The 27,699-nt window shown below is 37.0% G+C and overlaps 1 protein-coding gene across 1 annotated transcript in view; it reads left to right on the top strand.

Annotated features, from left to right (window-relative positions):
* LOC149797318 (uncharacterized) overlaps positions 1–27,699 on the top strand; it is a 79,254-nt gene that overhangs the window by 41,765 nt on the left and 9,790 nt on the right. Inside the window, exon 8 of the mRNA XM_089960745.1 lies at positions 25,620–26,840. Coding sequence (XP_089816871.1) covers positions 25,620–26,840 — 1,221 coding nt within the window. The remainder of the gene's footprint in view (positions 1–25,619; positions 26,841–27,699) is intronic.

Raw genomic sequence — 27,699 nt, 5'->3', positions numbered from 1 at the left:
TCTGTCATGTTACTTTTACGTTATTTCAATGTTCTTACGCGAGCATTTTCAAACATTATCCAGCAGTATCAAATGCCTTACTATAGTAAGAGAAGCAGCCAGGGCCGGATTATCCATAGAGCAAAGTAGGCAACGTGCCCAGGGTCCCCGAGGCTCTAAGGGCCCCGTATATTATCGTCTAATTTCACAGGCAGTGTTGTTAATAGTACTGTAACCATATATATAGACAGGGCAGGAGCGCTATGAGCCCCTATGTTGGCTGTGCCCATGGCCCCCAAAGGCCTTAATCCGACCCTGGAAGCAGGTGTTTGTCTTATGTGAGACACCGGCAATGGGTATCATAGATTGAAGAAGAATCGAAGTCTGAAGGACTTTTTCTTCTCTCCTCGTATCCAAAGTGTAATAACGTGAGCCATTACGAAACTGCCGAGTGATCTGGGAAGGCAGCTTGTCGCGCTACTGACCTTGTCCACAACAGGTCAAATTAGGATCTTTGAAATGAAAGGTCCTTCATTTAGGACATAGATAATGTCATACAGACAGATCTCCTTCCCACGGCCTTAATAATGTTATCAGTCTTGTTCTAATGCAAGGCTGGTGGAGACTGCCTTTATCTTGACTTTACGAGGCGAAATAAATAAATAAACACTCAAGGCGGAAAGTTCTAAATAAAAGACTGAGTTCCCATGAGCAGGAGCGTGTACTTGGCAATGAAACCTTCGGTGAGATATCAACTATGAGTTAACCCAAAGTTCGCAGATTAGACAGAAGAGAAGTGGAGGACTGAATGTACTATTTATTCTGAGTGAATTGGTTGATTCCTTCTGTCAGGTCATTGTGACAATCAAGGATGTTGCCGAATTTGATGTATATTTGTCGATGACAACAGCAAGAACAAATTCTAAACATAGTTCTGAGGATTTGCTTCTCTCCCCTGCCCCGCCATCGCCCCCGACCTTGGTACTTTCGATATAATTGACAACACCAGAGTTAACTGGGAGAATCAGAATGATCAATAGGCATTTGTTATGACTTTCATCATCAGGAGGTTAATCTTCTTGGACCTGCTTTTAACGGACTAAGCCATCCTCGCTTGGAAGGTGGACAAGAGACGGTAACCGCACTGGTATCTGTGTAAATTGAGATTTCAGCTGCTCTAAGCTTTGAGAGGTCCTCCCAATTTTCTGAGACGGACCATCGTGTAAATCATTTGGAAGAAGGACAAGAGATGGGAACCTCAACCAGACTCACTGGTATCAGTGCAAACTGAGATTTCATCAGCTGATGTGCTATAATCTATAAAACGTTCTTTCAATATGGTTAGATCGAGCATCGTGTAATTCAAAACTTTGATAATTTGGTCTAGCTGACAACGTTTCAGCAGCCACTGAGATAGAAGGATCATTTGCATGGGTCTCATATGCAGGCGACCAAATCCAAGATGACCTGCAGACATACTGAGCGAAGAAGGCTTTCCTGGGCTAACATTCAGCTCTCAAAGAGGATGAAAGTTACTATGAGATGATATCCAAAGAATGATCCTGAGAGAGTTAAATTTGATTTATAGAGATACTTTGAACTCCATGTTCCGATTCGTGAAAGACGAAGCAAGAGAGAAATCGGACGTTTGTGGCTCTTTGTACAAAGGCTAACTTTGTTCTTTTGTAAGATTTCGTCCAGATAATTATACGTCCGAGATATGGAGCCAGTCCTGGGGTGTGACATACATGGGTACATGGTTTGGGTACACACTAGGGTACTAAGGACGGATGCTAAAGACCTAAATTGGTACACGATGTCCATAAATTGAGCTTTATGCAAAATGTCTGGCAAGACGTTTGAATGGGAATATGAAAAGATACGTCTTGGAGGATTAAGATGACTAAGTCAACCTCAGAGTTCATATCCCGTTCTTTGGATTCTCTACGTGTTGTGAATAATATCACATAGTTGCGGTTCTTTAAATTGATTTGATCCGCACTGGGAAAAGAAAATAGTGCACTTGGTTGCTGGTCCTGAAAGACATGTGACTGCTTTGCAGACTATTACTTCATCTATGACATTTGGAGGCTAGTGTTGAATACATAGATCATTATATGAACCATTATCGATGATGGACCCTGGTCTGTGTTCTGCGTCTTTAAATAAGATAGTCATGGAGACCATATCAAGCATGTAGCCTGTAGTTATGATGTTTAAAAAATAGCTGTTGCGTGTCTTGGTAAGGATTCTGGCCCTGCATAACACAGATAAAGTCAATATATCAAAACCTACAATCTCTTTGTCAACGGCGGAGCTTTCAGCATGGAAAATGAGCGTGTGAGTTTAGTGGAAGCTCGGGATGCAGTTAGAGAGGAGTAGATGCTACAATCTTCTAGTTCCCTCTCAAAACAGTGCACAATGTAAGCAACTCAACCATTTTGCACTAACTGTTTCAGGCAGGATAGTCCTTCTTAGCTAAAATCTTAAAGGATATTAGGATTCTACTAGTAGCCTCTGGGAGAGCTGGAGCAGATTAAAAAACATGTGCTGTAACTGGAAAAGATCTTTTCCATGTAAAGCCAAATATTCCTTGAATATTATCAGATTGAGATGAGATGGACGGGTTTGTGATCATCTATCTTTAATGTCAGAAGAAAGGAAGATGGTGGAACAGATTTTGTCATGGAGTGTAAATGAAGCGATACCATTTTGGTACTTGCCAGGAAGTATGCCGTTACGAATCAATGGTCTTAAACTACGTAACAGAAAAGAGTGAAAAACAATCAGTTTAGTATGTTCAACTAATAATTTATTTGTTTCGAATACAAAGTGAAAAAGTTTGAAAAAAAGACACTTTCAGTAGTGTAAATTAAATTCCACATAGTCCAAAACGTTATATGACAGGTCCAAATGAATTTCAGTGGTGTTCCGAATGAATTCCGATACTGAATGCACGATGTACCAATAGCCTGCAATGTAGAGATATGCAAATAGTACTGATGTACCACAATAATATAATCCAATTCTCCTTGAATGAATTCACAATAATTTCAAAATAGTGATTTTGTCAAAGAGCACTTTGTAATTACAGTGAACAACTTGAATAAATAAATCCTCTCACATTAAAACTGAAAATAACAATAAGACTGGTTTCATTTCGGATATTAAGGTAGAAATGAGGAATTTTGTTCAAGTCTCCCTTATCTAAAAACCGAAGTTGCACTACGAGAACCGGGATATGGCTCTACACTCACCAATGTTGGAAAAGAATATTGATAAAACACTAATCGGTCAAACATAGACACAGAAATTCAAAAGCAAATTAATAATACAGCTATTTGTATTCATTTCAATATGATGTTATCATTCCTTCACATTGTGCCATGCCATAATAACAGGAACATCATAATTAAATAAAAGGAGATGGAAGACTACTGATGAGGTTAGGGATGCAGTGCATAAATCACTCCTCAAGTGATTCCCGGTTGTCATATTTTAGATGATGCATCCTTAATATGACAAGTTAGTGATGTTCTGTTTGTCAACTCATCATTTACCCATCTTTTATTACCCCAGAAACCACTGGACATTAGATATATCGGCCAAACACCCAACAACCTGAGCACCAACCTTTAAGGTGCAGTACCACCCTTTGATGCAGTCCTTGGAATTGTTTTGCTTGCCTCGGATCCACGGTAAATGGAATTTATTTTTGGAGTGCAAAGAATTGATTTTTATATGTAGCAGACCAGGAAAGCCCACGTATGTCATATTCTCATAGTGCCCTTCGTCTGTTAGATGTTTACTATTATAGTTTGGAGCATTTTTAACTTATAATGTTGTTAGATGAAAAACTGTGGATGAAATGATATTTGGAAGTCCTGTACGCGGCACTGTTAGAAAAACGTCCAGGCTTGTCAGTGGTGATATACCAGGTATATTAGTCACAATTTTCAGGAAAGTAGACACTTTCTGGAATTTATCCCTTTTTGAGTCGGTAAAGGGGAAATAGTCATCATCAGACAAGGAAGAAGGAACATCAAAGTTAAGATATCATATTGTTCTAATTAGCTCATGGATATTTTGTAACCGTCATACAATATATATATATATATATATATATATATATATATATATATATATATATATATATATATATATATATATATATATATATATATATATATATTGTTGCATTGATAGATTTTAAGGCTTCATTAGTGAAGTATGAGCTTTCCAATTTAAATTTTCAACATCTCCCATATGAATTTATTTTTAAAATACCACATTTCACAAAAAGACTGAGTTATGGCACAGGTTGGGACATTAACAAGATAATTTGATGTCTATGTGGTATATTACATACAATACAATGACTGTGACATCTTGCGGCTGATTGAATTTGAAGCTAAATTGATTGTGTGCTTTTTATGGGAGTATTTTAAGTGTTTGGTAACTGGAAATATGGATCATTGTGTGGACTGGAGGAAATTTGGGACTAACAGTGCTTTGTATTTTTTCTACGGCAACTAGAGCAAATAGCATCATCTTGTGTTACAGGCCTTTGCAATAATTCGTCGGTGTGCTTTGTCGAGCTCCTTGTAAGTACTTTTACTTGTAGCTTCTAGTTGTTCTCCCCTAAAGCACCAAAAACATCAGAATTCTTAAGGCATTTCTGTTATTTCGAAATCAGATGAACATTGTTATTTGAAAACATTATTTTAAGATAACCAACTAAAGAAAACAAATAGTGTTTAAGATATATGTTGACAAACTAAAAGAATCGAGAATCAGTGGGACAGTCTTGTTAAACTTCTGGAAGAACAGCTGATGACTATATCATCTATCTATATCACCACCATGTTTAGTTCACACATACTTAATTTACTTTCAGACCATTCATAAGCCTGTCATATATGTCATAAAGGACTGTATTAAATCTATCTTTGGCTTCCTTTTCATTCTTTTGTAAGTATTCACATTCCCTTTGGCGAGCATATTTAGTCTCTAATAATACTTGAAGCCTGTAAATTCCACCCAAATCATTCTTCAAAGGATGGAGCATGAAACATATTTTATGAACAGTATTTGAAAATCAATAACCCTGCTTATTATCTATTAATTAACATAGTTATTGTTTCATATCATGTATTCTTGCGTCATCATTTATACCCTGTCACAGGGGCCAGCAATTCGCACTTCAAAATCACTTTTGTCTGAATATTTCATGCTTGCTATGTTTTATGGTAAATAACCTCACCTCACCCACCATCCCCCATGTTTGTTTTCCCTAGAAAAAATTATGTAGGTTGGCTTTATTTTAGTATTAATTCTACTATTACTACTACTACTAGTAGTAGTAGTACTAGTAGTAGTAGTATATGTAAGCATATTTTCCTTTGAATAAAACATTTTCCCGATTTTATGTTATATCATCATATCTTTGATAATACTGTGTTTTTATACCTGATCAGTAAGTGTAAAAAGAGATGAGGTAAACATTTAATTAAATAAAGACAAATCACTGTTCCATGGAATATGCAGTATGTAGATAAATAGACTAAACCAATTTCTTCTTTGGTGAGTGTGGGGTAGTAATAATGCAAACAGACTTTTCAATTTAACAACAATAAAATGATACTTTCTTCAGAAGACTGCTTACACTACAATTATTTTCGGATGCAAAGGTATTTGTTCAGTCTATTCTAGTTTCCTTTTAGATGTATACCATACTCATAAAAATGTTACCTTCCATGACATAAATATATACTGTATTGGAAATTGTTCAAGCTCATACTTATGAACGAATTCACACTTATTTCGTTTTTAATATTTTTCATTTTTCCATGGGTTGTTAAAACTGGGCAGTTAATTAAATTAATTTCAAACCTTCACATGAATGGTTATGGAATTAGAGTTATATGACGCATTAGAATGTTTTTTTGTTGTTGGATTCGAACCCGTTTCGTTGTAACAGCGTATCAACGTTTTATTATTTTACCAATCAACATTATCTATAATCAGGCGCTATATCTGGCTGTATTTTATGCATTGATTTTCGACCCAAGTGCATGCCCTTTTTTTTCACTAACCAATGTTGTTACAGTTTATAATTTCTATGTACTGCTACAACATGCATGACGCCCGTATCTAGTAGGTGAAAACATTTGGTTTACTTAGGTTTTATTCTTCATCTTGCCCTTCAAGAATCTAATTTCGTCTTCATATAATCAGAGAATTTCTTAAAATGAATCTGTGACTACTCTTGGGAATACATTTCACATTGTTGCTGTTATAAATATTTAGTGTTTAAATAGAAATGTGGTCGAAGGTTGACATTGCCCGGGGTGGGAGTGGGAGACAAGCGCCCCAATCCTCCAAAAATGCCTCATACGGCTTGCGTATCTGATTGCCTCTGTCATCTAAAATCCAGATCCTGGCCTTCGCGAGTGGCTTAGATTTGAAGTCCGGCAGACCACGTTTTCCTCTAACAGGAAAAGGGGTGAAATCGGGCCACTGGCGCCCTAAAACCAGTTGTTTCGGATAGATGGGACTCGTAAACCTTGGATGGTAGCTCATCTAGGAGAAGGAAAACTCCGATTCCAAACCTCTGCTGCCTTGTGGCTATACCCACTCATGGGAAAGGCTAAGGGAGTAAACCCCAACAGAAAATCCGGAGACGGAGTCCCTAAAGCTGTTTGACATTGACATCAACGTCATTCCGGCAACTCCTGCGACGCCGTTGGTGCCAAGCTGTATCGGCATTCGTCGTTCCCTTGGGCCCACCAGCTGCGTGGAGAGGGGGGATCTGCTGCATGGACAACAGCTGATTCTCCATACCACCCTGCCCAGGCTTCATAGATCCACTGGAGAGGACACTCCAGCGTCGTCGTACGGCGTCGGCACAACACGAGAAGTAGCAGTTTACCGGTTCAAAGTCAAAGCTCGATTAGCGTAGAGCTTGGTGCCAGGGGTTACTTCTGACGGTGGGAGAGATCACCAGGTCTGACTGGACAGCTACCGCCCGCCTCAAACTGGGCAGCCCCCAGTCAGTAAGGTGCTGCCCGCCATGGCCTGCCTGCTTCACTGGGTGCGTGGAGCTTAGAGAACCATCTCGACAAGTGGGCCACAAAACTCCGCACAAGGAAAGACTAAAAAAAAATAAGAAGACTCCAACTCTTCGTTTTGCAACCTGGAACATCAGGACCATGTGCCCTGGATTGACCGCTGACCTACAGCAGATCGACGATGCAAGAAAGACTGCAATCATTGACAGAGAACTCTCCCGACTGAACATCGACATTGCCTGCCTCCAGGAGATCCGACTGGCTGACAGCGGCACCATCAGGGAAGCCAATTACACGTTCTTTTGGTAGCGGAAGCCCTCGGATGAACCTAGACAGCATGGTGTAGGCTTTGCCGTAAAGAACACGCTAATCGCCTTCATTAAACCTCCATCATCAGGTACTGATAGAATCCTTGCCTTCAACATCCTTAGGACTGGTCAACATCTTCAGCGTGTACGCCCCAACCCTCTGCTCCAGCCAAGAGGAGAAAGACAAGTTTTATGAGGCTCTGGATCAGGCAATATCCAGTATCCCCAACAATGAAAGCCTTTAATTACTAGGAGACTTTAATGCTAGAGTGGGAGCTGACCATGAGGCCTGGTCCACCTGCATCGGCTTTTACGGAAGGGGCAAGATCAACGAGAATGGTCAGCGACTGCTGGAGATGTGCTGCTCCCACAGCTTATGTGTGACCAACACTTTCTTCAGATGCAAGGAGATCCACCAGGTGTCGTGGAGACACCCAAGTTCACGCCACTGGCATCAGCAAGACCTCGTCATCACCAGGCCTGCAGAACTGGCCAGTGTCCTCCTCACCCGGAGCTATCACAGTGCCGATTGTGACACGGACCATTCCCTCGTGGCCAGCAAGGTGCGAATATTATCCAAGAAGCTGCACCACGCCAAGAAGAAGGGTCACCCACGAATCAACACCTGCTGTGTAAGCAACCCAGAGAAAACACAGCAGTTCATCAGCAAACTGAAGGAATCCCTCACCAAAGTGACACGTGATGACACCATTGACTCCAGATGGTCCCATATCCGTGACTCTGTGTACAATTGAGCCACCACAGCTTACGGGAAGAGGGAGTGAAAGAATGTCGACTGGTATGAGGCAAACTGGGAGGAGATGGAGCCCGTGACTGAGGCAAATAGGAATGCCCTCCTGGCATACAAGGCTGCACCTAGCCCCAGAACACTATAAGCCCTAAGGATTGCAAGGAATAACGCCCAGAAGACCGACCGCCGCTGTGGCAACACCTACTGGCTGAACTTGTGCAACATTATACAGACAGCTGCCGACACCGGGGATGCAAGAGGAATGTACAAGGGTATCAAAAAGGCGACAGCCCGCCCCCCAGCTACAAGACCGCCCCCCTCACGTCCAAGACGGGCGAAGTCATCACAGACCAGGGCAAACAACTGCGGCGATGAGATGAGCACTATCTTGAGCTATATGCAACGAAAAACACTGTCACCGGAACTGCCCTGGACGCCATTCCAGACCTGCCTGTCATAGAGGAGCTAGACACACAGCCCACCCTGGAAGAGCTTGGAAAAGCCATCGATTGCCTTGCCTGTGGGAAGGCTCCTGGAAGCGACGGCATTCCGCATGAAGTCCTCAAGAGCGGAAAAACCAGCACTGCTCCAGCCCCTACCCATACTCCTCTGCCTTTGCTGGAAACAGGAATACATCCTACAAGACATTCGTGACGCCAACATCGTCACTTTGATACAAAACAAAGGAGACCGTAGCGACTGCAATAACTACCGGGGCATCTGACTCCTCAGCATCGTCGGAAAGGCTTTCGCCCGTGTTGCCTTGGCGCGCTTGCAGATCCTAGCCTCCCGCGTCTACCCAGAGTCCCAGTGTGGAGTTCGAGCGGCAAGTCAACTGTAGACATGATCTTCTCACTACGTCAGCTGCATGAGAAGTGTAGCGAGTAGCAGATGCCCCTCTACATTGCCTTCATAGACCTGACGAAGGCGTTTGACCTGGTTAGTCGGAGTGGACTCTTCAGACTCCTGCAGAAAATCGGCTGCCGCCCACGTCTGCTTGCTGTCATCGTTTCGTTTCACGAGAACATGCACAGCACAGTGTGCTTCAATGGCGCAACATCTGAAGCATTCTCAGTCATCAGGGGAGTCAAACAAGGCTGTGTCCTTGCACCGACGCTCTTTGCCATCTTCTTCTCCATGCTTCTCCAGTACGCATTCGAGGACTGCAGCGAGGGAGTGTACATTCATACCAGGGCTGACGGCAAGCTGTTCAACATCGCCCGTCTCCGTGCTAAGACTAAAGTCACAGAGGTACTCATCCGTGAAATGATCTTCGCCGACGATGCAGCCTTGACATCACACACGGAAGATTGACTTCAGCAGCTAGTATGCCGCCTCTCCCATGCTTGCAAGGAATCTGGACTGACCATTAGTTTGAAGAAACGAACGTCATGACGCAGGACGTAGACTCCCCTCCCTCTGTCACCATCGATGGGTACAACTTGGAAGTTGTCGAGAACTTCACATACCTCAGGTCTAACATCTCCAGCTCACTCTCCATTGATTCTGAGGTGAACGGCAGGATTGCCAAGGCTGCAGCAGTGATGCCCAGACTTACCCAGAGAGTCTGGAACAACCTCAACCTCACCGAGAAGACCAAACTGCTTGTCTACCAAGCCTGTGCGCTCAGCTCACTTCTCTACGGCAGCGAAACATGGACCACCTATGCAAGACACGAGAGGAAACTCAACAGCTTCCACCTGAGATGTCTGCGGCGCATTCTGCACCTCCAGTGGCAGGACAAAGTACCCAACACAGAGGTTCTAGCACGCGCCAACATGAACAGCATGTTCTCCATTCTCATCGAGAGGTGCCTTCGCTGGCTTAGCCATGTCAAGAGAATGGACCCAGGGCGCATTCCCAAGGACCTGTTATATGGGGAGTTAGCAGAAGGTGCACGACCAACTGGACGACCACATCTGCGCTACAAAGATATTTGCAGGAAGGATATGAAGACGGCAAACATCAAAGGCAACGAATGGGAGAGCTGTGCAAACAACCGTTTCAGCTGGCGTCTAAATCTGGCAGGGGGTTCAAAACGCAGAGGAAGAGAGAAAAATAAAACAAGCTGAAAAGAGAGCTAGAAAGAAGAATAAACAAAAGCTTACTTTGGAGCTACGCCATCGTCTCCCGTAGACGGCCGGATGCCAAGAACAAGAAATCAAAATAACAGACAAGTAGACAAAAGTCTAAAACGAAAAAAACAGCGTCAATCACCTACTTGAATGAATCAGATAACGGTGTTTGATTGCTTGAATGACAGTGATAAAGTCATTGTAAAATTATCAATATGAGGAAATATCTGGATTATATAATATATATTTATAAAATGTAAGGAAAAATACATTGGTTGTTAATTTTCTCTCCATCTGAAACTGACTGCTTCATTTATAGATTATACAAATGAATACAGTACGCATATAAATTAATACGTTTAATATCGTAATATAAATGAACATACGAAAGTTATTAAAACCCTTTATATTATTTTTTTAATAATATATCATATATATAAGTACCTTCTAATTATTTATACCATGCTTTTGCGAAATTTTGGCAACGTAAAAGATAATTCTGCTTAACGTCGACTCCGGTCAGTCTCTCTTTACTTTCGTTTCCTAATGCCCTGTTATTGCCTGTTTTAAACAGCGCGCGCCTTAGGCAATTTAGAAATAATAAAGAAAGAAAGAAATGAATGGATAATATTGTTTAAACTTCTGGTTCGTTTATCCTCATGGTTTTTCTAGTAGAATGCTGGAAGAAATATGAACATCGCACTTTAGAAAATGCGGTTCGAATTGTTCACGCGCAGTGATACATAGACATCGACTGTTCAACCGGGGAAAAATCCAACACTACCTAGGCAGTAGAATTCGAGAATTTTTTGGTTTTTAGTGTTCAGCACAGCCCTGCTCCAATATGATAATATGAGGAAAGTATTTTTACATAAGAAATACTAAATCTGTGGAAATGCATACTTGGAGCAAGCCTCAGATCTTATTTAAGATTTCAAGTTGCTCAAAGGGAGCATTTTATCTTCAATTTCAAACACCATCTCATGATCGAAGGCGTGTTTTGGTATGAAAAAGAAATTTATAGGCATATTTAATGTAGAAGAGAGTGATTTGTATATCGAATAATACAATGAGACAAATAGTCATGAAATTTATTAGTATTTTTCCCACATAAAAACTGGGTTAGAAAATGACCTTTATTCAATATAGTTATTTCAATCAAACTGTAAACAATTCGTTTCTTAAAAATTATAACGCCAGAATCAAGGCTGTATCCAGAACTCAAACTTAGTAAACATGTTATCCTACGCGACATTGGACATAGAGCATTAGACTTAGAGGCTCAACTCCTACACTCGGCTTTGGATAACGTACAATCACACAATATATATATATATATATATATATATATATATATATATATATATATATATATATATATATACTACAACTGTTACTTATAATCAGAGAGATCAAAGCAATGGCAAATTCATGCTAAGTCACTGAATCAATATGCTACAAGGAAATGAATATAAAGAAATGAAATAAATTTCAGAAAGAATTACAGAAATTACCTTCATACCAAGAATCAATGACAATTTGGAATAAGTGGCAATAAAAGCATTACAAAACTAACAATTATGAAGGAAAATATATATCCATGATGAGGACACAGCAAATGTCGGTGGGTAAGTAGATGGAGTATACTTCCCTGGTAATGAAATACTCCTTGTAGCGATCATACTCGGTAAATAGTACAAAAGTGCAATGTATTTGCGAGGCCTCTAATTAGCCATGCTGAATATGCTGATGTACCAATATCTTTGAATGTGCTGAAGTGCCCTACAGTATTAATGTATTACAATGGCATTGTCGAAAAAGTCTTTGAATTAATTCACAATAATCCAGAAATATTGTTAAGTTCAAACAGTCATATAAGTACTTTTTAATTCCAAGAAATGATTAAAATAAATGTTTCCTCTCAACTAAAATCTGAACACAACATGAACTACTTCTGCAGCTTGAATATAAATTAAAATCAGCAACAAGAATAGGAATAATTCTTCACTTCTTCCTCTTTGTATAAATCCCTCCAACTCTTATGTCGCAATACGTTCATACATGACTTATGTCACAATACCTCCGTATCTGACTTATGTCGAAATACAACCCCACCTGACTTAAGTCACCATACGCAATCATGTCAATGCAAACTTAACTTGTAAACATTTTCATTATCAAGGATGTATTTGGAACTAAAATTAAAGAAAATAACCTATTTATAGTGTCATTATGTTAAAATATCACCTACCAAAATTAACAAAATGTTATCTATGTAATATGTTTATACATGATCATTACAATCTATAATACTGGAGAAAAATTAAACACATTATATATGCATATAACTTATATAAAACAAATGAGCCTTCTTTAAGCCAGGATGATCCCATGGTATTGTATAGATTTAATGGAATTCTGCTTAGCATGTTTGGAAATAACACAAAATTTTAATAGCAGGTCAGGAGGATTTAAAGCTCCGTTCACACCCAAAAATACTTTTAAATCAATACGGCGAGCATGTTCTTTGCAACTTATAAATATGTATTGTCTTTCCCCCAACATCCAGCACGATCATCAACTTCGGCTTGTTTAGTTTTGAGGAAATGCCGGAGCTGCAAACTGCATGCATAATTGATTACTCAACGTGACAAACATCGCGATTTAAAGTTACGTTATGTAATATAGTATTTCAGCAGAGAGACGTCAGTTCAGAAAATCGAAAAGGTTTTTTAACTTTGCCAGTGCTGAATTTACAGATACAACCCAACCTGTTGGTACTTTGAGTATGAAGTAAGTTTTATGCTCAGATAGTTTGGAATGTACTGAAAGTATCGACTACTACACTCGAAGTTGGGGCCCCGAGTGGCCGAGTGGTCTAAAGCGCTCTCCGTTACGGTTCGCTGCCATCTCACCTCTGTCTGCGTGGGTTCGAGTCTCGGATTCGGCCAATGTGGGTATGTAAGAAAGCTTGCCAGTAGCTTCTCGTGGGTCGGTGGTTCTTTCCGGGGTTTTCCCGGGTTCTTCTTCCACCATTAATACTGACCGCCATGTATAGCCTATCGTGTGCTGAAAAATGGCGTTAAACCCTACAACAACTTCAACAACAACAACAATCGCTCGAAGTTTGCTTATGCTCGGTTCAAGTTTAAACATTTTCTTTATAATCATGAAAACTCAAAATATATTATAGCCTGTCTTCAATAGTTTTATTTGCTTTGTTTTTCCACCTCCAAATATGTCTTTTCCTCGGTATGAATTGGGTCATTTATTTTACGTTCTCTTACGGGACAGAATAATATAATTCTTCATATCCATCGATGTAGGATAGGAAAATTATACCCTAGTGTCAGAATTTTGCATCTGACACGAGACGTCATTCTCATATTCCCGAACGAAAACTAAGGGTGAATTCAGAATGGCTTGTTTTAAATATCGATGCCAACTTAAAAAAGCAAAACGCCAATTGAGAATTTCAACACCTTAAGAGGGGCTCAAAATATTTGTATACTGAAATATTCAGTGTGAAATGATGTTCAAACACATATCTGCGTTCAATTAATAGTGGTGGAGACCGTGTAGGTAATGGATTCGCATCGTCCTAAATTGTGCACTGAAGACAGCATACACAGTGATAAATGTATATATAAACAAAAAGGCCCTTTTATCCCTAAGAGTAAACAAGACAACAAAAACAAATGATGAATAGTCCCTGATTCAACATCGATGCACAGTTAATTTTAATTTCGTAAATAATAAGTGAGACGATTATTATACGAACAAAAATCACAACAATGACAAGAACGACTTCTCTGGACTCAAACGAAGATTACAGACTATGTACCCTAACTAAGTTGATTAGTGCAAAAACTTCACATTTCCATAATTCTAAATGCAACCCTTTCATACTTTATGATGTAATGTGTAGGAATAGTTTACATTTATTATTGTGAGAAGAACGTTCAAGGGAGGTCGCAGATCAAGAATCTGCTATCAGTTTGTTTCTACGTGTGACCAAAGGAAACAGTTGCGTGATGAATGATTTTATTGTGCGGGGTATAACGCCATGTTTAGCATATGATACACTTTACATAACGACCTGTACATCCTGGTGGATGAAGAATCAGGGAAGTTCTACCGATCCAGGGGAACCTACTGGCAAGCACCTTCACTGACCCACATTGTTAGAGCTGAGACTCAAACTTCCATGATGTGTGGGCGACCCGTATAGGCCAGCGTCTTAGACCACTCGGCAACTCAGAGCCCCAGTTGCTTGATAAAATATATCGATATTCCTCATAGTTTGTTCAACACTGGACACATTTATGCACCCATAGGAATGTGAGAATACACGTTTGCTAGCTGCGTTTACGGTCATTTATAATGAAAGAGGACCGTTTCACAAGGCGTTTTCATCGCAGCTAGTCTTAGCATTGAGTGATCGATTGAGTTAACTAAGAATATAATATGGGTGGTGTATTTGCACCCGTGTTTGCACGCTTTCGGAATTACCTGCACGAGTGTGATAAGAATGCACACATTACCCCTTTTAGATCATGAAACAAAATGACCGTAGTTCCGATTGTACTCTTATCTGGTTAGTTTTGCTGAGATAACAGAAAACAAGATACAGAAAGCCAGTGATGATTAAGTACAAACAAACAAAAATAGTGTTAAAATTTGGAAATAATGAAGTGTGACCTTTGAACGGATTTGAACACTACACTTCTAATATATTGTCAATTTACTCTATTCACTGAGCTAATCCGAACTAGGAGACAGTGTGGAAAATGCGAAATGTCATTATAAATCCATTTTAAGTTTTAAATCGAGCTTTTATTGTTTAAAAAGTAACATTTTTTCGTGTGACGCATGGTCGAGCATCTTCATAATTTATCTTTAATATAAAAGTATACTAGTATATGATTCTTCTCAGAAAACTCTGGGGCAGTATTCACTGACCCTCTGTAACAAATAGTATCCTAACCTCGGAGAATAAAACACAAAATAAAAGGAAATTAAAATGATTTATTTCATGTTCTGTGTGTGCACAAATTAAAGTTGTAATCAAGATATTTTGGCAGGGTTCTAAAATTCTGAAATACGGTAAGAAAATATCATATCATCTCAATATGACAATGTTTGTTTCAAACCCAGTTTCTCTTGTGACAAATGCTTTCTTATTATCTGTCTCCCAATGTTTGAGCAACATTTTCTTTAAAAACCATATAAAAATAACGTAAAGTATTACGTACCAGTGATTAATAAAAACGAAAGCAATTGTTCGTTTTGCAAAGAAAATAGTATGTGCTTGACTTGATTGAGTCCATGTAAATTTACATTATCTTCCGTCTTCAAGATAGCCCATGACCTGTTCGTCATGGATATATAACACTTGTTTGAATATGCCTTGCGTTCTAGTCCTACCTTTGACCCGGGGTACTGATTAATGACTCGTGCATATTTTTTTTTAAAATTTCAATAAAGAAAATAATATACCTGCATTCTACATTGGGATGCGTCATAAATATGAAGTGACCTTTTAAATGCGGAGAAAGAATAGTTTCATACAGGTTAAAGAATTTATATATAGTACCATACTGAGATTTGAACCCGAAGACCCGAGATTAGAAAGAGCAAACTAGCTGTAACATTAAACCTTGCAGGTAGAAACTCTTGGTTCTGAAGCTGAACATTCTTCTACGTTTGACCTTCCAACTATTCCATCCGCAGTATAAAAGAAACTATTCAGCCCCTAATTGTATAAATTTGTATCTGCAATTATTTTGAGTGTCGGTTCTTTCTAAGATTACACTATAGATTGGACTATATTATGTGGTAGTTGGTTACATAAACTAAATTATGCGTAAACTAAACTATGCGTTAACGCAAATGAATTTGAGTGAACACTAAATGTTACCAATTAAAGTTTGCCTTTAAATCTGGAGGCAGATGGTTATGATTTACGTTACTGATTACGAAAAATTATAACTTTTTACATTTGTATTAGGTTACATTGTGCGACCTAACTATATCTCTTAATGTTTTCAATCTGCAGTATGATAATTCCGTCGAGGTGCTGACCAATTTTAATTCTGGTTTGGTAGCATAGCTAAACTAATCTTTAAAGTGCTGAAAAATGCAAAAGCTGAAGTATTCACACGTGAAGATGAAAATTATTTCAACGCAATGAATACACGCCATTCATACCTATAAGTGCAAAATATTAAAAGACAACGCACATGACCATGATCACTTAACGAGAAAGTACAAAGCTTCTGCCCATAGAGACTATTATTTTGAGTTTTGGAGATATAAAATAAATCCACCTATTCATTACACATGTATTAGTGTTGATAGTCATCTTTTCATCAATATACGTGTAAAATACGATGCAGGTAAAAATCGTGTCGAATGATGAAGAAAAATAAATTTAATCAAAAAAGATTTTAGAGTTGATAGATTATGAGGAATGGCAAGAAACTAACATTCAAGTCTGGATGTTTGGGACATATCATATAACCATCACCAGGGTAAAAACGATGTGATATCATGCTTCAAACGTCTGAAAATATTAAGTGATCCACACAATACACCACATCTCCACTTAGCGCACTATTACAGTGCTCTCGGTTTAAGCTCACAATGCACTTTTGAAGATACTGCGTGTGGAGCTAGTATTTTGGATTGATTATGATTTATGATTAATAGTGGAATAACGGCTGATATTAGTATAAGTCCTCACAAAGATACCCCAAAGCGAACAATGAATACTGGGTTAATAATAATGAAAGATCCAATGTGATGGTAAGTTCGAAAGGTAAACATCAACGTCAGATATAATGTATATTTATCATAAACATTTATATGACAGAGCAATGAGGCAATACATACCGGTTAAAAACTTCAGATGAAAGAATGATGAACCAGTGATATGGGTAAAGAAAAACACTCGTAAAACATCCCTGATGTTAGTGACACAGGGTGCATCTCAGAAGTTGACTGGGAAATACCATCTTATTTGCACGGCCATTTCAAAGCATATCCACTTGTTCCTGAGACTCATCAACAAGACATGTACAAAGACAAACACGATTTAGCAGTGTTAAAAATCGCCTGAAATGAATAAAACCTTTTGTATACATTGAAAAACTAAAACAAATTTATAATACAATTACAGAGAACTAAAGCTTTACATGCGATTGGGTTTGAAAGTGAAATAGATAAACAGCAGCTTTGGTTGAAATCACACACCGAGCTGAACACATGATTGAGACAGATTGGAAATTAAACCTTTAAGCCCATGTATGATTCTTTGATTAGAAAGCAAACGAAAAATATCAGGAAAAGTAAAACAATTGAAACAAAACAAAAGCTGGTGTACTAATTCTACGACACCAAGACGAACAGTAAACATAGTGACAGAATAAGACTACTGATGACTGATGCAAATTCGCTTGTATTTATGTCAACAAAACGTCAAAAGCGGCATGAATTATGACATCAAGTTTAATGACAATGGTGATATCCAAAGAATGATATATTCAACATCCCTTGGGCGAACAAAAGAGTTCGGGAGTTTTTAAGGATGAGCTTATATCTGTGCAATATCATTCGGTGGGTTGGGGCAAAACGTTATGTATATGGGACTCCTAGTCATGATATCAAACTTACAAAAGAATAAAACAATATCTGTTTTCAAAATGAATTTTTAATTTTAAATGCACACATATTGCTTCTTAAACCAGAAGTAAATTCACAAGGTAATTCTTTTACTCAGATTGCACAATCACCAGATCACAACATCACGATGAAAAATGTAGATTGGTCAATGTATTATTAAAAGAGGTTTTTGGTTGACAATGTAATTACATTACCTTGAACTAAAGTGAAGCACTAGTTTCATCAAACGTTTCTTTGTTTTATCTTCTTTTTTTTTTGGTTTCAAATGATCTATACTATTTTTATAGTTTCATCTAGAATTTGGTGATTTGCATCAAACAGAGTTTAAGTTGGTTTAAAATAAAACTTTATTCTCCTTGAAATCTTTGATTACCGAGTTGTACTTCTGTACAATAACCCACAGCCATTTCTTTTACATGTCTCTCACTAAAAGCTAGTTTGGTTAAGTGAGTTGCTTTCTTTCTTACATCATTTAGACTCCAACCATTATCAAACAGAAACAGGGTATTTGTCTCTCGAAACATATCAACCAGAAAATCTAAAGCAGCTTGTCGAAATTATCTTTTAGATTTATCGGGCATCAGCTAGAAACTCTGCTCAATTTTCTAATTTATCTTCTGGGTTTATCACCATCACTTTTGCATCTGATAACATCCACTTTCTCTCATATTTCGTGCTGTTCATACAAGTTGGACAGATGATAACGAAGCAATCATATATTTTCTATTCAGTCTCTGTCAAATGAAGTGCCAACAATATTTTATCGCAAATAGTTACTCCACAAACTAATATGTCATGAGGTTCACTAAGAACGTATGCATAATTATTGATACACAAACTGGATTGGATTAAAACTGGTCTTTGTTCTGTTAATCTGATTCTCAGGAATGAAATAAATTTACTTTGTGTGGCTCATTCTACTTGCTTCTCTGTTGATTTGCTTCATCTGCTCCTCCTCGGCATACTCCACTTCTTCCTCCTGCTCTCCAACTCCACCAACACTTCCTCCTGCCCGAAATACACATTCCCCTCCTACTTCCTCAGGTCTTCAAATTTCAAGTGAATTACTGTCTGACATAATTAAATAGGGCTTACTAAATTTTGACTATTATTTGTTAAGACACAGCAGCATTGCATGGAACAAGGGATAGTCACCAATTGTGATAGGCTGGACAGATTTCCTTGTTATTATTGGCTGAACACGTTATGCTGCTTGTTTTAGCATTAGTGTGTTTATTACACGCATTAGTGGCCAAAGGCGTAAAGAAAGCACTGACGGTAAATGTGAAAAAGCAGCCAAGTATTGCCTCTCTATTAATATTCGATGATAATATGAAGTTTCTAAATTGTACCTTGTACACGCCTAAAGATCATGTTCTGCATGGACTTTATTATGAATATATGCCACCGTATCACAGACAACGTGTGTTTGGGACAAAACAAACCTGACATTTAATTCCAGTTTAAACGAGTCACTTGATTTCTGCAAATTGTATGATGCATATTGCTCACTTTGATAACCTTTCACTCCATCACCTCCAAAAATATATTCCAATCACAACTCTTTAAATCTTTTATGCACTGCTGGAAATGCCATAATCTTTCCGCCTGTGTCATAAGCTTCTTTACTGAATAGTAGTGATTCAGTCAACGTTTCAACACTTTGATACTGTCGTAAGTGAATGTGAATTAGATGCTATGTTTTTGAACCTATACTCCTTATGAGCACATTATGCATTGACTGGTGCATTGATTCAGTCAAGATAATTCCTCATCTGTTAGGCCATTATCATCCTCTTTAGGTTCATTTGTTGTAGCTCTTCCATTGTAACAATTTGGAACTGTTGGATTTTGTCATACCAAAAGAAAAACAACTATTTGTTGCTAATACATATTTCATATTCTTACCAGTTACATCAATCTTGTTCTGCCATTAACACTTTATAATTCATATCTTTTGATTTTGTTCCTATAGGTATATCCTGTCATGATGTAGCGGTTGAGTATATCTGTTGAAGAAATGTTGTTTTAATTCGATTTGGATGCATCATCATCGGGTAAAATTATTTTACATTCAGACAGCAGTTTCCTCATCCGGTATGAAACGCGAACGTTTTAAAGACATTTTGGCCAGTATCTGGAATATTTTTAATCAACGTTTGATATGAAATATCGCAGCCAAATGTTGCGATCCATATCTCCCAATTTAGGTGATGATCTCGCAAAACTTTGATTTCACACTGAGATATTTATATTTTCATTGATTTAGTTCATTACTATCCAGTCTTTGGATTCTTAAAATGCTCATTGGCTTATATGCAAAACTTCAGTTTCACTGTTGCAAATTTTACCCAGTTAAATTCCTTTGCGATGTTAGTTAGGTTAGGGAGAGTAAATCAATTTAATGTGTTAAATAGAGTTTCTGTACAATGGTTTGGTACTGTACTGATTAGTTTCTCGAACCTGTCTTAATTTAATCTATAACAAACCCTACTGTTATTTACAAATGAAACTGCCTTTTTCCTACAAACACGGATTCTCTATATATTGATTTACCACATTCGCAAGTAGTTGTCTTTATATTTTCACCCCGATCTCCTGCGTAATGTGATATTAATCTCGTTTGTTTATAGCAACCATTATATACCTCATATTCAGAGGTTATTTTCTCCATTACCTTTATCTGACATGTGAGACATTTTACTTCTGTTCGTCCCATGCTATTGCATTCATCACTATATTTTGTTCAAATTTGCATAAAACAACGTCTAGTCATCGACGTTGTAAATTTGTTTTTCAGCTATTTTGAAATGTAGTTTATATCAACTTTAAATGTTGCAAAGTTACCTCTTCATTTCTATTGTGTTGTAATGGATTTCCCAGCCAGTACATTGCCGACAGTTGCCCGCTTTATCAAAGTTTTCATGAGTACCAATATCTTGTTTAAATGAGATGTTTTTGGACGTGTTTTCTTTGCCCCCTCTGGTAACTTGACCAATACAAATTCATATTACGTACATGTTTTAAATTCCTCATTTTAGATGAGCAGTTTTTGCAACATTCTAGAAACTCTTTATCTTTTAGAAATTTGATTTTCGTTCCTCTTGCTACTGCTATCTAATTATTGAGCTTCTACATTTTGTTGTAACTGAATAATGCTTGTTGTTGGTTTCCAACTGTTCCACCATACATCACATCTCTTCCATTTCACGAGGACATACTTTTTCATTTCAATAGCACGATCCTCAAAATCGGTTCAATTTCGTAAACATCATCTGTTTTCATACACAGATATGTCTTGCTCGTAAAACATGCTCCGTACATCCTTTCCATTAAAGTCTTCCAGTTTGTAATCTAACGGCTCACCTGGAATGAGTTGTTCGATTTTGAATACGTCCTCGATGACGTTTCGAATATAGTTCTTTGAAAATGCTGTTTTATGTTTTGAAATTCTGTTTCACCAGTTTCGTGTGCATCAGTTATCAAATAACTAAATAGATCCACCCTTACTGTTGACCTATTTGTTTTCTTTGTTCATTTGAACTCGATTCTTGTCAAGTCTATTGAGGCATGATATGTTTGATTGTACGCTGAGCTATTTTCTTGTTTAGTTTTCTGTGACATATTTCCACATACTTGTCTTGACTGTTTTATTATACCGTTCAATTAGTGATGTTTTCTTCTATTAAAGTGCGCAGTGTTTTCTTTCTTCTGCTAATTCATTTTGCAAAATCGTTCGCCTTCATCAAACTGTATATCGTCTCTTTTTCACTTTTTGATATATGTGCTGATTTAAATCTTACTTTATTTATGACAGCGTCAGTCCCTGTGTTTGTCATATCGTTGGAATAGTAATAATTCAGCAAATCTCTAACAATTCAGTAGCAATGACAAAGGGTCCAGGAGTAAGGTCTAGGTAGATGATGATTTTTTTTTATTCATTCAATAGCAATGAAAGTTTTCCAGCAATGAGTATACGGTTAATGTGAAAGCTAGAAATCTGTAGTAAACCGTCAGTCAATTTTATTCATTTGTTGTGCGTTGGCACTGTAGACGACAAAAATATTTTCTGTTATAACTTTTACTAGAGGGCCATAACTGATGCATGCCATCTACTGCTGATTATCTAGATGGGTGAAGAAATTACACATCAAATTAGTATCTCCAAATATGAAAATACCATAGACACTACACACTTAAACTTTGCCTCTCTGATAAAATGCAGATATTTCTTTTTCGTCTGAAATAAACAAAACACTTCATCGTTCAAAAACTTGTTCAAAGCAAACATGGCATTGTAAAATCATCAAACTGAGAACACCAACCAGGTATAAAAGTATATGTATTTTATCGCACAAGGTAAATAACACTAGTATTCCACAGCTGCTAAACGTTTCATGATGGTGACCATAGACGTTTTTGCGGTACGTTCATGGAAGATTTGAGTCTATTATAAAAGTGAAATGTTTCTTGTGCTGACATTTTAGTTTGTGAATAATTTTTGTTATTTGCTGCCACAAGAGTAGACATTGTGTTACTATTTGGAAATTTCAAAATGGGCGTGGACCTTAAAAAATGTTGCCCAAGGTAACTTTAATTACTGAAGCAGTCACTGCAAGTATGTATTTGTTCTATGAAATGTAACATTTGAAAACATTTATTGAAAGCTTTGACTTAATATTACACATGTAAAATTGTAGCTGATTCCTCTTTGATGTCTATTTGTTGAATGCTCTTTACTTGAACATTTTTGTATTATCGGTGTTCAGGCATCACAACGGCACAGACGTTCAATAAAATTTGTTAGTATTATTACTGTTTTATTGACAAGAATGTTTCAATTTTGTCTGAGAAAATAAGAATTTAAAACTTTCCACCAAAGAGGTTTATTATTTTTTCTCATATGTGGAACTGTACATAAAAAATGATTAGTATAGATATATATTTGTTAGAATGGTTGTGTGGGTTTAAATTATAACTAAAAATCTCAGTTCTGAATATGTGACGTGAATATTACCCTTGGGCCTGCAAAGGGGTATATCACACTCAAACCTGGCAATTAGTGCACAATCATGATGATGCATTTGCACATGGCTTGTCTTTATATGACATCTGTATTAATAAAGCAAACACATGTACATGCAATAGAGGAATTAGCAGTTTCTGATTAATGTTGCTGGAGAGCAAATCAATACACAGCTTTTCGATCTAAGACAGATTTATCTTTATTCAAAATGGAAACAATTTGAATCCACCGGTAGATATTGATCTTAATTTTTCAAAGATGTCTAGTGATTGGCCTATTTATTTCTTGAGGAAAAAAAAGAAACACAAGTGACACGCTTCAAGACATATTATAATATTTATATTCCAATCCAAATACTTCAAATTCCAAATGACAATTTTAGCTTCGTCTACGAAAATATAACATCATTTGAACACTGATTAGAAAGTCACGGTTGTTTTAAAGTGAGACTAACTATAAAGTATCATATATCTTTGTAAATAAATTGCTTACTTTACGATCTTAAATATTTACCTTTTTACAATCAGATCATCGGCTGCATCTTTATATTTCCTAACGCCCTATCGAGGGACCTAAGAAGTGAGTATTATCAAGAACTATCAATCTAACTGAACGTGCACTTGTAAATTTGCATATATACATTGTCAAAGTAAAATTATTTAATATTTCCTTAAATGCAAAACGAATGAGTGACTGAAGTTCTCATGACATATCAATAATTTTCATTCTCTGCAACAACTAAAAAATATTAGACATAAGGCTATTTTGGACAACCATCACTAAGCCAACACTTTGTCCTTGAAGCCAAACAATTTGTCCTTGAAGCCAAGCGAACAGTTACAGAAGTAAAAATATAAGGTGATGATAATATTAGACCTTAGCACAGAAAATCATCATATTTTGATTAGAAAATTTTACGGAAAATGAAACGTATTTACAAATGCAGTCCAAATTAAATGTCTTTAGAAGATAAGATAAAATATAGTAAAGTGCATAAGTTGTTTTATTTTTAAGAGCATTTGATGCATACGAGAAGTTTTGATAATTTGATGATCATATTTGTTCGTCGTAATTTGTATATATTCTAAAATTATCTAGTAGAGAAATCATATATGAAAGCAATAATTTTTGGAAACTCAACTTCAGTTTGATATTGTATATTTTCACTCACATTGATTAGATAGGCAAAAGCGAATCGATGTTTGCTGCAATTAGTTCATCGTATGCAGAATCTCAATGTATTTTTTAATTAGAATATGTGACGCAGTTTATAATTTGCGCACATATAACTTATCCGAAAATCATTCTAGACAATTTTAGTATATTTGTAAACAAATTAAATTTATTTTATTGCAAAATGATAATTGTGCATTGTGCTTTAAAGAATGCAAATGACACAAAGGGCTCTAGTGCCATGGATCTAAAAGACAATTTGATTTTTAGAGGCAGGCCATTAATCTGACATCCAAGGAATTTGGATTAACGCGGGTTATGACTGCGTACCAAGCACATTGATCTCTTGTTTAGTTTATTAAATGGAATTTGCTTTCACCAAGATAACAGTTAATTAGAAAGGCAAAATGGTCGTCATGCACACAAACTTAGACACGAATGTGTTGACTTCTATTTTGCACATTTATTAAGTAGCAAGTGAACTTGATCCTAAGATCTTAAGTTGTGTTAAAACAGATGACAGCATGCTATTAATGTACCTAAGTAATTTTAATATTTCTTAACCGTTAGGTGTCGAAACAGGATATCTCTAGGCAAAAGTCTGAGCTACTTGAATTCTGAAAACGTTCAAAAGTAACTTCTTGCCTAATCGACGAAGAAAATTGCGTTGCTTAGGTCAAACAAAACAACATTAAAAAAGAAATTTGATAATATTAGATATTATTTAATATTTAGTTTTGTAACAATTAGTAGTTGGTGTTTGTGTACACGAGTTAGACGTCTAAAGAAATTTCTTGGTCTAAATAATACGAATTTAAAAGGTTGGGTTTTTACACTAACACAGAATTTCATACATTTCATACGTGAATGATCGCTACTTGGCACTTCGTGGAGTTTGATGCTATATAGACAGGAAACATGTTTAGCCTGTTTAAGATGCAGGAGATCTCTAAAAGAGGTAACAACAGCATAGTCACAACTATTCTGAACCAGTCAATGTTGAATTTCATTTTGCTTTTACCGCTGCATACGTATTATTTTATGTTACATGTAGTCTATAACTCAAGGGCCCGTCATGTACATTTCCGTTTTCTTTCAAGTGGGGGACAGATTTTTGTTATTCTTTCTATTATCTCAGAGATATTATTTTCATTGTACATGCGATGGCCACATTTATCTCACTTCCCTTTATCACTGTATTAGACTACCTATCATTATTATCATGCACGCGTGCAAAGATAAAAAATTTGTTATTTGGGTGAGTTTTGTGTGCAAAATTATCAAAAGAACACGCAGTTCAAAAACTATTGTAACACCGTGTTGTGTTGGGCCTATAAGTTGCTCTAAACAAATTCACATGAATATGTTTGCGGTAAAAAACTAAAAAAATAATTAGTGCAACCGTAAATTGTCAAAGAGTGAGTACATTACTCTTCATCAGTGTACATTTTTTCACTCTGGGGGTATTTTACTGATGGAAGACAATAGCCCGGCTTTATGGATGTTATATACTCAATTTAATTACAATTATTATCTTGTTTTGTTTTTGTATAGGTAGTTGGGGAAAGGAGTTTATACTTGCAGTCATGGAGCATGATGGCTCTACGAATGAGACTTTCATGAACGTGGCGACGGAGGAGGATACAAAAATCAACGTATACGCGCCAGCTGTCCACATGAACAAGACCCTCTTTATCAAGTCAAGGTTGCAGAAAGTATCTCTTGACACATCATTGAGAAACCATGGCACTGGACTGGAAAGGAATGGGATATATGTGACAGCTGATAGACCGATTTCGATTTACGTCATTGATGCTCGAGAATTTTCTTCTGTGGAAGGCTACCTGGCATTGCCTGTGTCATCAATATCTACAGAATACGTGATTGGTTCTGATTGTTGCGGCTATGGTAGTGAATTTGTCATTGCATCCCCAGAGAACAACACTAGTGTCAGTATAACATTCAAAACAAACGTTAGTATGTATATAAAAGGACTTCGTTATTTTTCAGGAGGCAAGTATAACCTGGAAATGTCATCATTAGACACATTACAGATCCAGCATTCACCTGATCTAACAGGAACAATGATTCACAGCAATAAGCCAATAGCGGTGTTTGCTGGAAATATATGTGGCTTTGCTTCTGGTAACTCGTGTAATTATGAAATAGAACAAATGGTGCCAATAGAAGCATTAGGACTAGAGTACATTACAGTACCGCTGTATCCAGCATATAATTTGCCGTATCCAGGAAATACCTACCGATACAGGATCATATCACCACACAACAATACTGTCGTAAACGTTCAAGGCAACAACTTCACACTTGAAAGTGGGGATTTCATAGAGAGAAGAAGTATGTTACCAGATTATATTCACTCATCCAAACCTGTGATGATTATTGAATATGGTAAAGATAAATCTTTTCCTAGAGGCAGTCCTTCTATGATTATTATACCGCCGATTTCTAATTACTCAATGAATTACACCTTTTGTATGTTGACAGTACCTTTCTTATCTAATTTTGATGAATTCATTTTGGTCATCATCAACAAAGATGATGCGAACGGCCTGATGCTAGATAACACTAAGTTTAATCAGAAACAAAGTGAGACAGTTACATCCCCGAATGGAAAACAATATACGGTTCTGGTTGCAATGATCGGAAACGGAACTCACAAACTTTACCATTCAAGCAAAACAGTTAGATATGGGGCAATATATTATGGCAGAGATCGTCATGTAAGTTATGGATATCCTCTTGGATTCATGAAAGGTATGATTCATTATCAGATTACCTTCTTCAGTTAATGTAACTTATTCAGTTAATTAGCTCCTAATATATGCGTCGTGTAAAACCCTTTATGGTATCATCATTATCAGCAATATTACATATTTATGATAAAAATGTATTTATTTTTAAAATTTAAGATTAGGAAACACAATGTGATAATCATAGATCTTCAATACATTATAGTTTACATATTGTCCAGCAAGGTAAATTTAGCAATGTCTCACAGATCCAGCAGCTTTAAATTGCTAATATTTTATCGATCACCTGTCAGCTGCAAAAAAACTATGTACGATATATTTTTAGTATTAACAGCAAGCAGTCCTTGACCTTTTGGTCTTAATTCATGATGGAAAATATATAGAATTGGTCTCGTCGTTAATAATTATCAGTATAATTAACTACTATTTAATATAATTATAATTCTTAATACTTGAAATTACATGAGCAAATGCTGTTAATAATTCATGTCTAAGTAATATTATTCATTATGTCAAATTTGGATCATACTGGTTGACCCTTATAGAAATGTTAAGTATTGTCCATTTTCCAAAATTGTGAATAACGTTCTTGTCGTTGATAATACCTGTGCACGTAATATTACCAATAGTCCGATACTGGAATTACAAACTTAATGATGATAATAAGAGTGCAATATATTGTTCAAGTACTGTCTACGATAACAAATATCAGTAGCCACTAAAACGACACTTTCAAACGGAATGAGTTTAATACAATAAATGGGAGGGGGGCATTCTATGCCTACCTTCTCTCGCAAATTTTGGGATTTGATTCTCACTCTGGAATCAGACCCATTAAATGATAAATAAGAATTTAGGGAGTA

Source organism: Sinohyriopsis cumingii, chromosome 6, assembly GCF_028554795.1.
Source record: "Sinohyriopsis cumingii isolate HCF-2022 chromosome 6, ASM2855479v2, whole genome shotgun sequence".
Taxonomy (NCBI): Eukaryota; Metazoa; Mollusca; class Bivalvia; order Unionida; family Unionidae; genus Sinohyriopsis; species Sinohyriopsis cumingii.
This window is presented reverse-complemented; position numbering and strand designations above follow the sequence as displayed.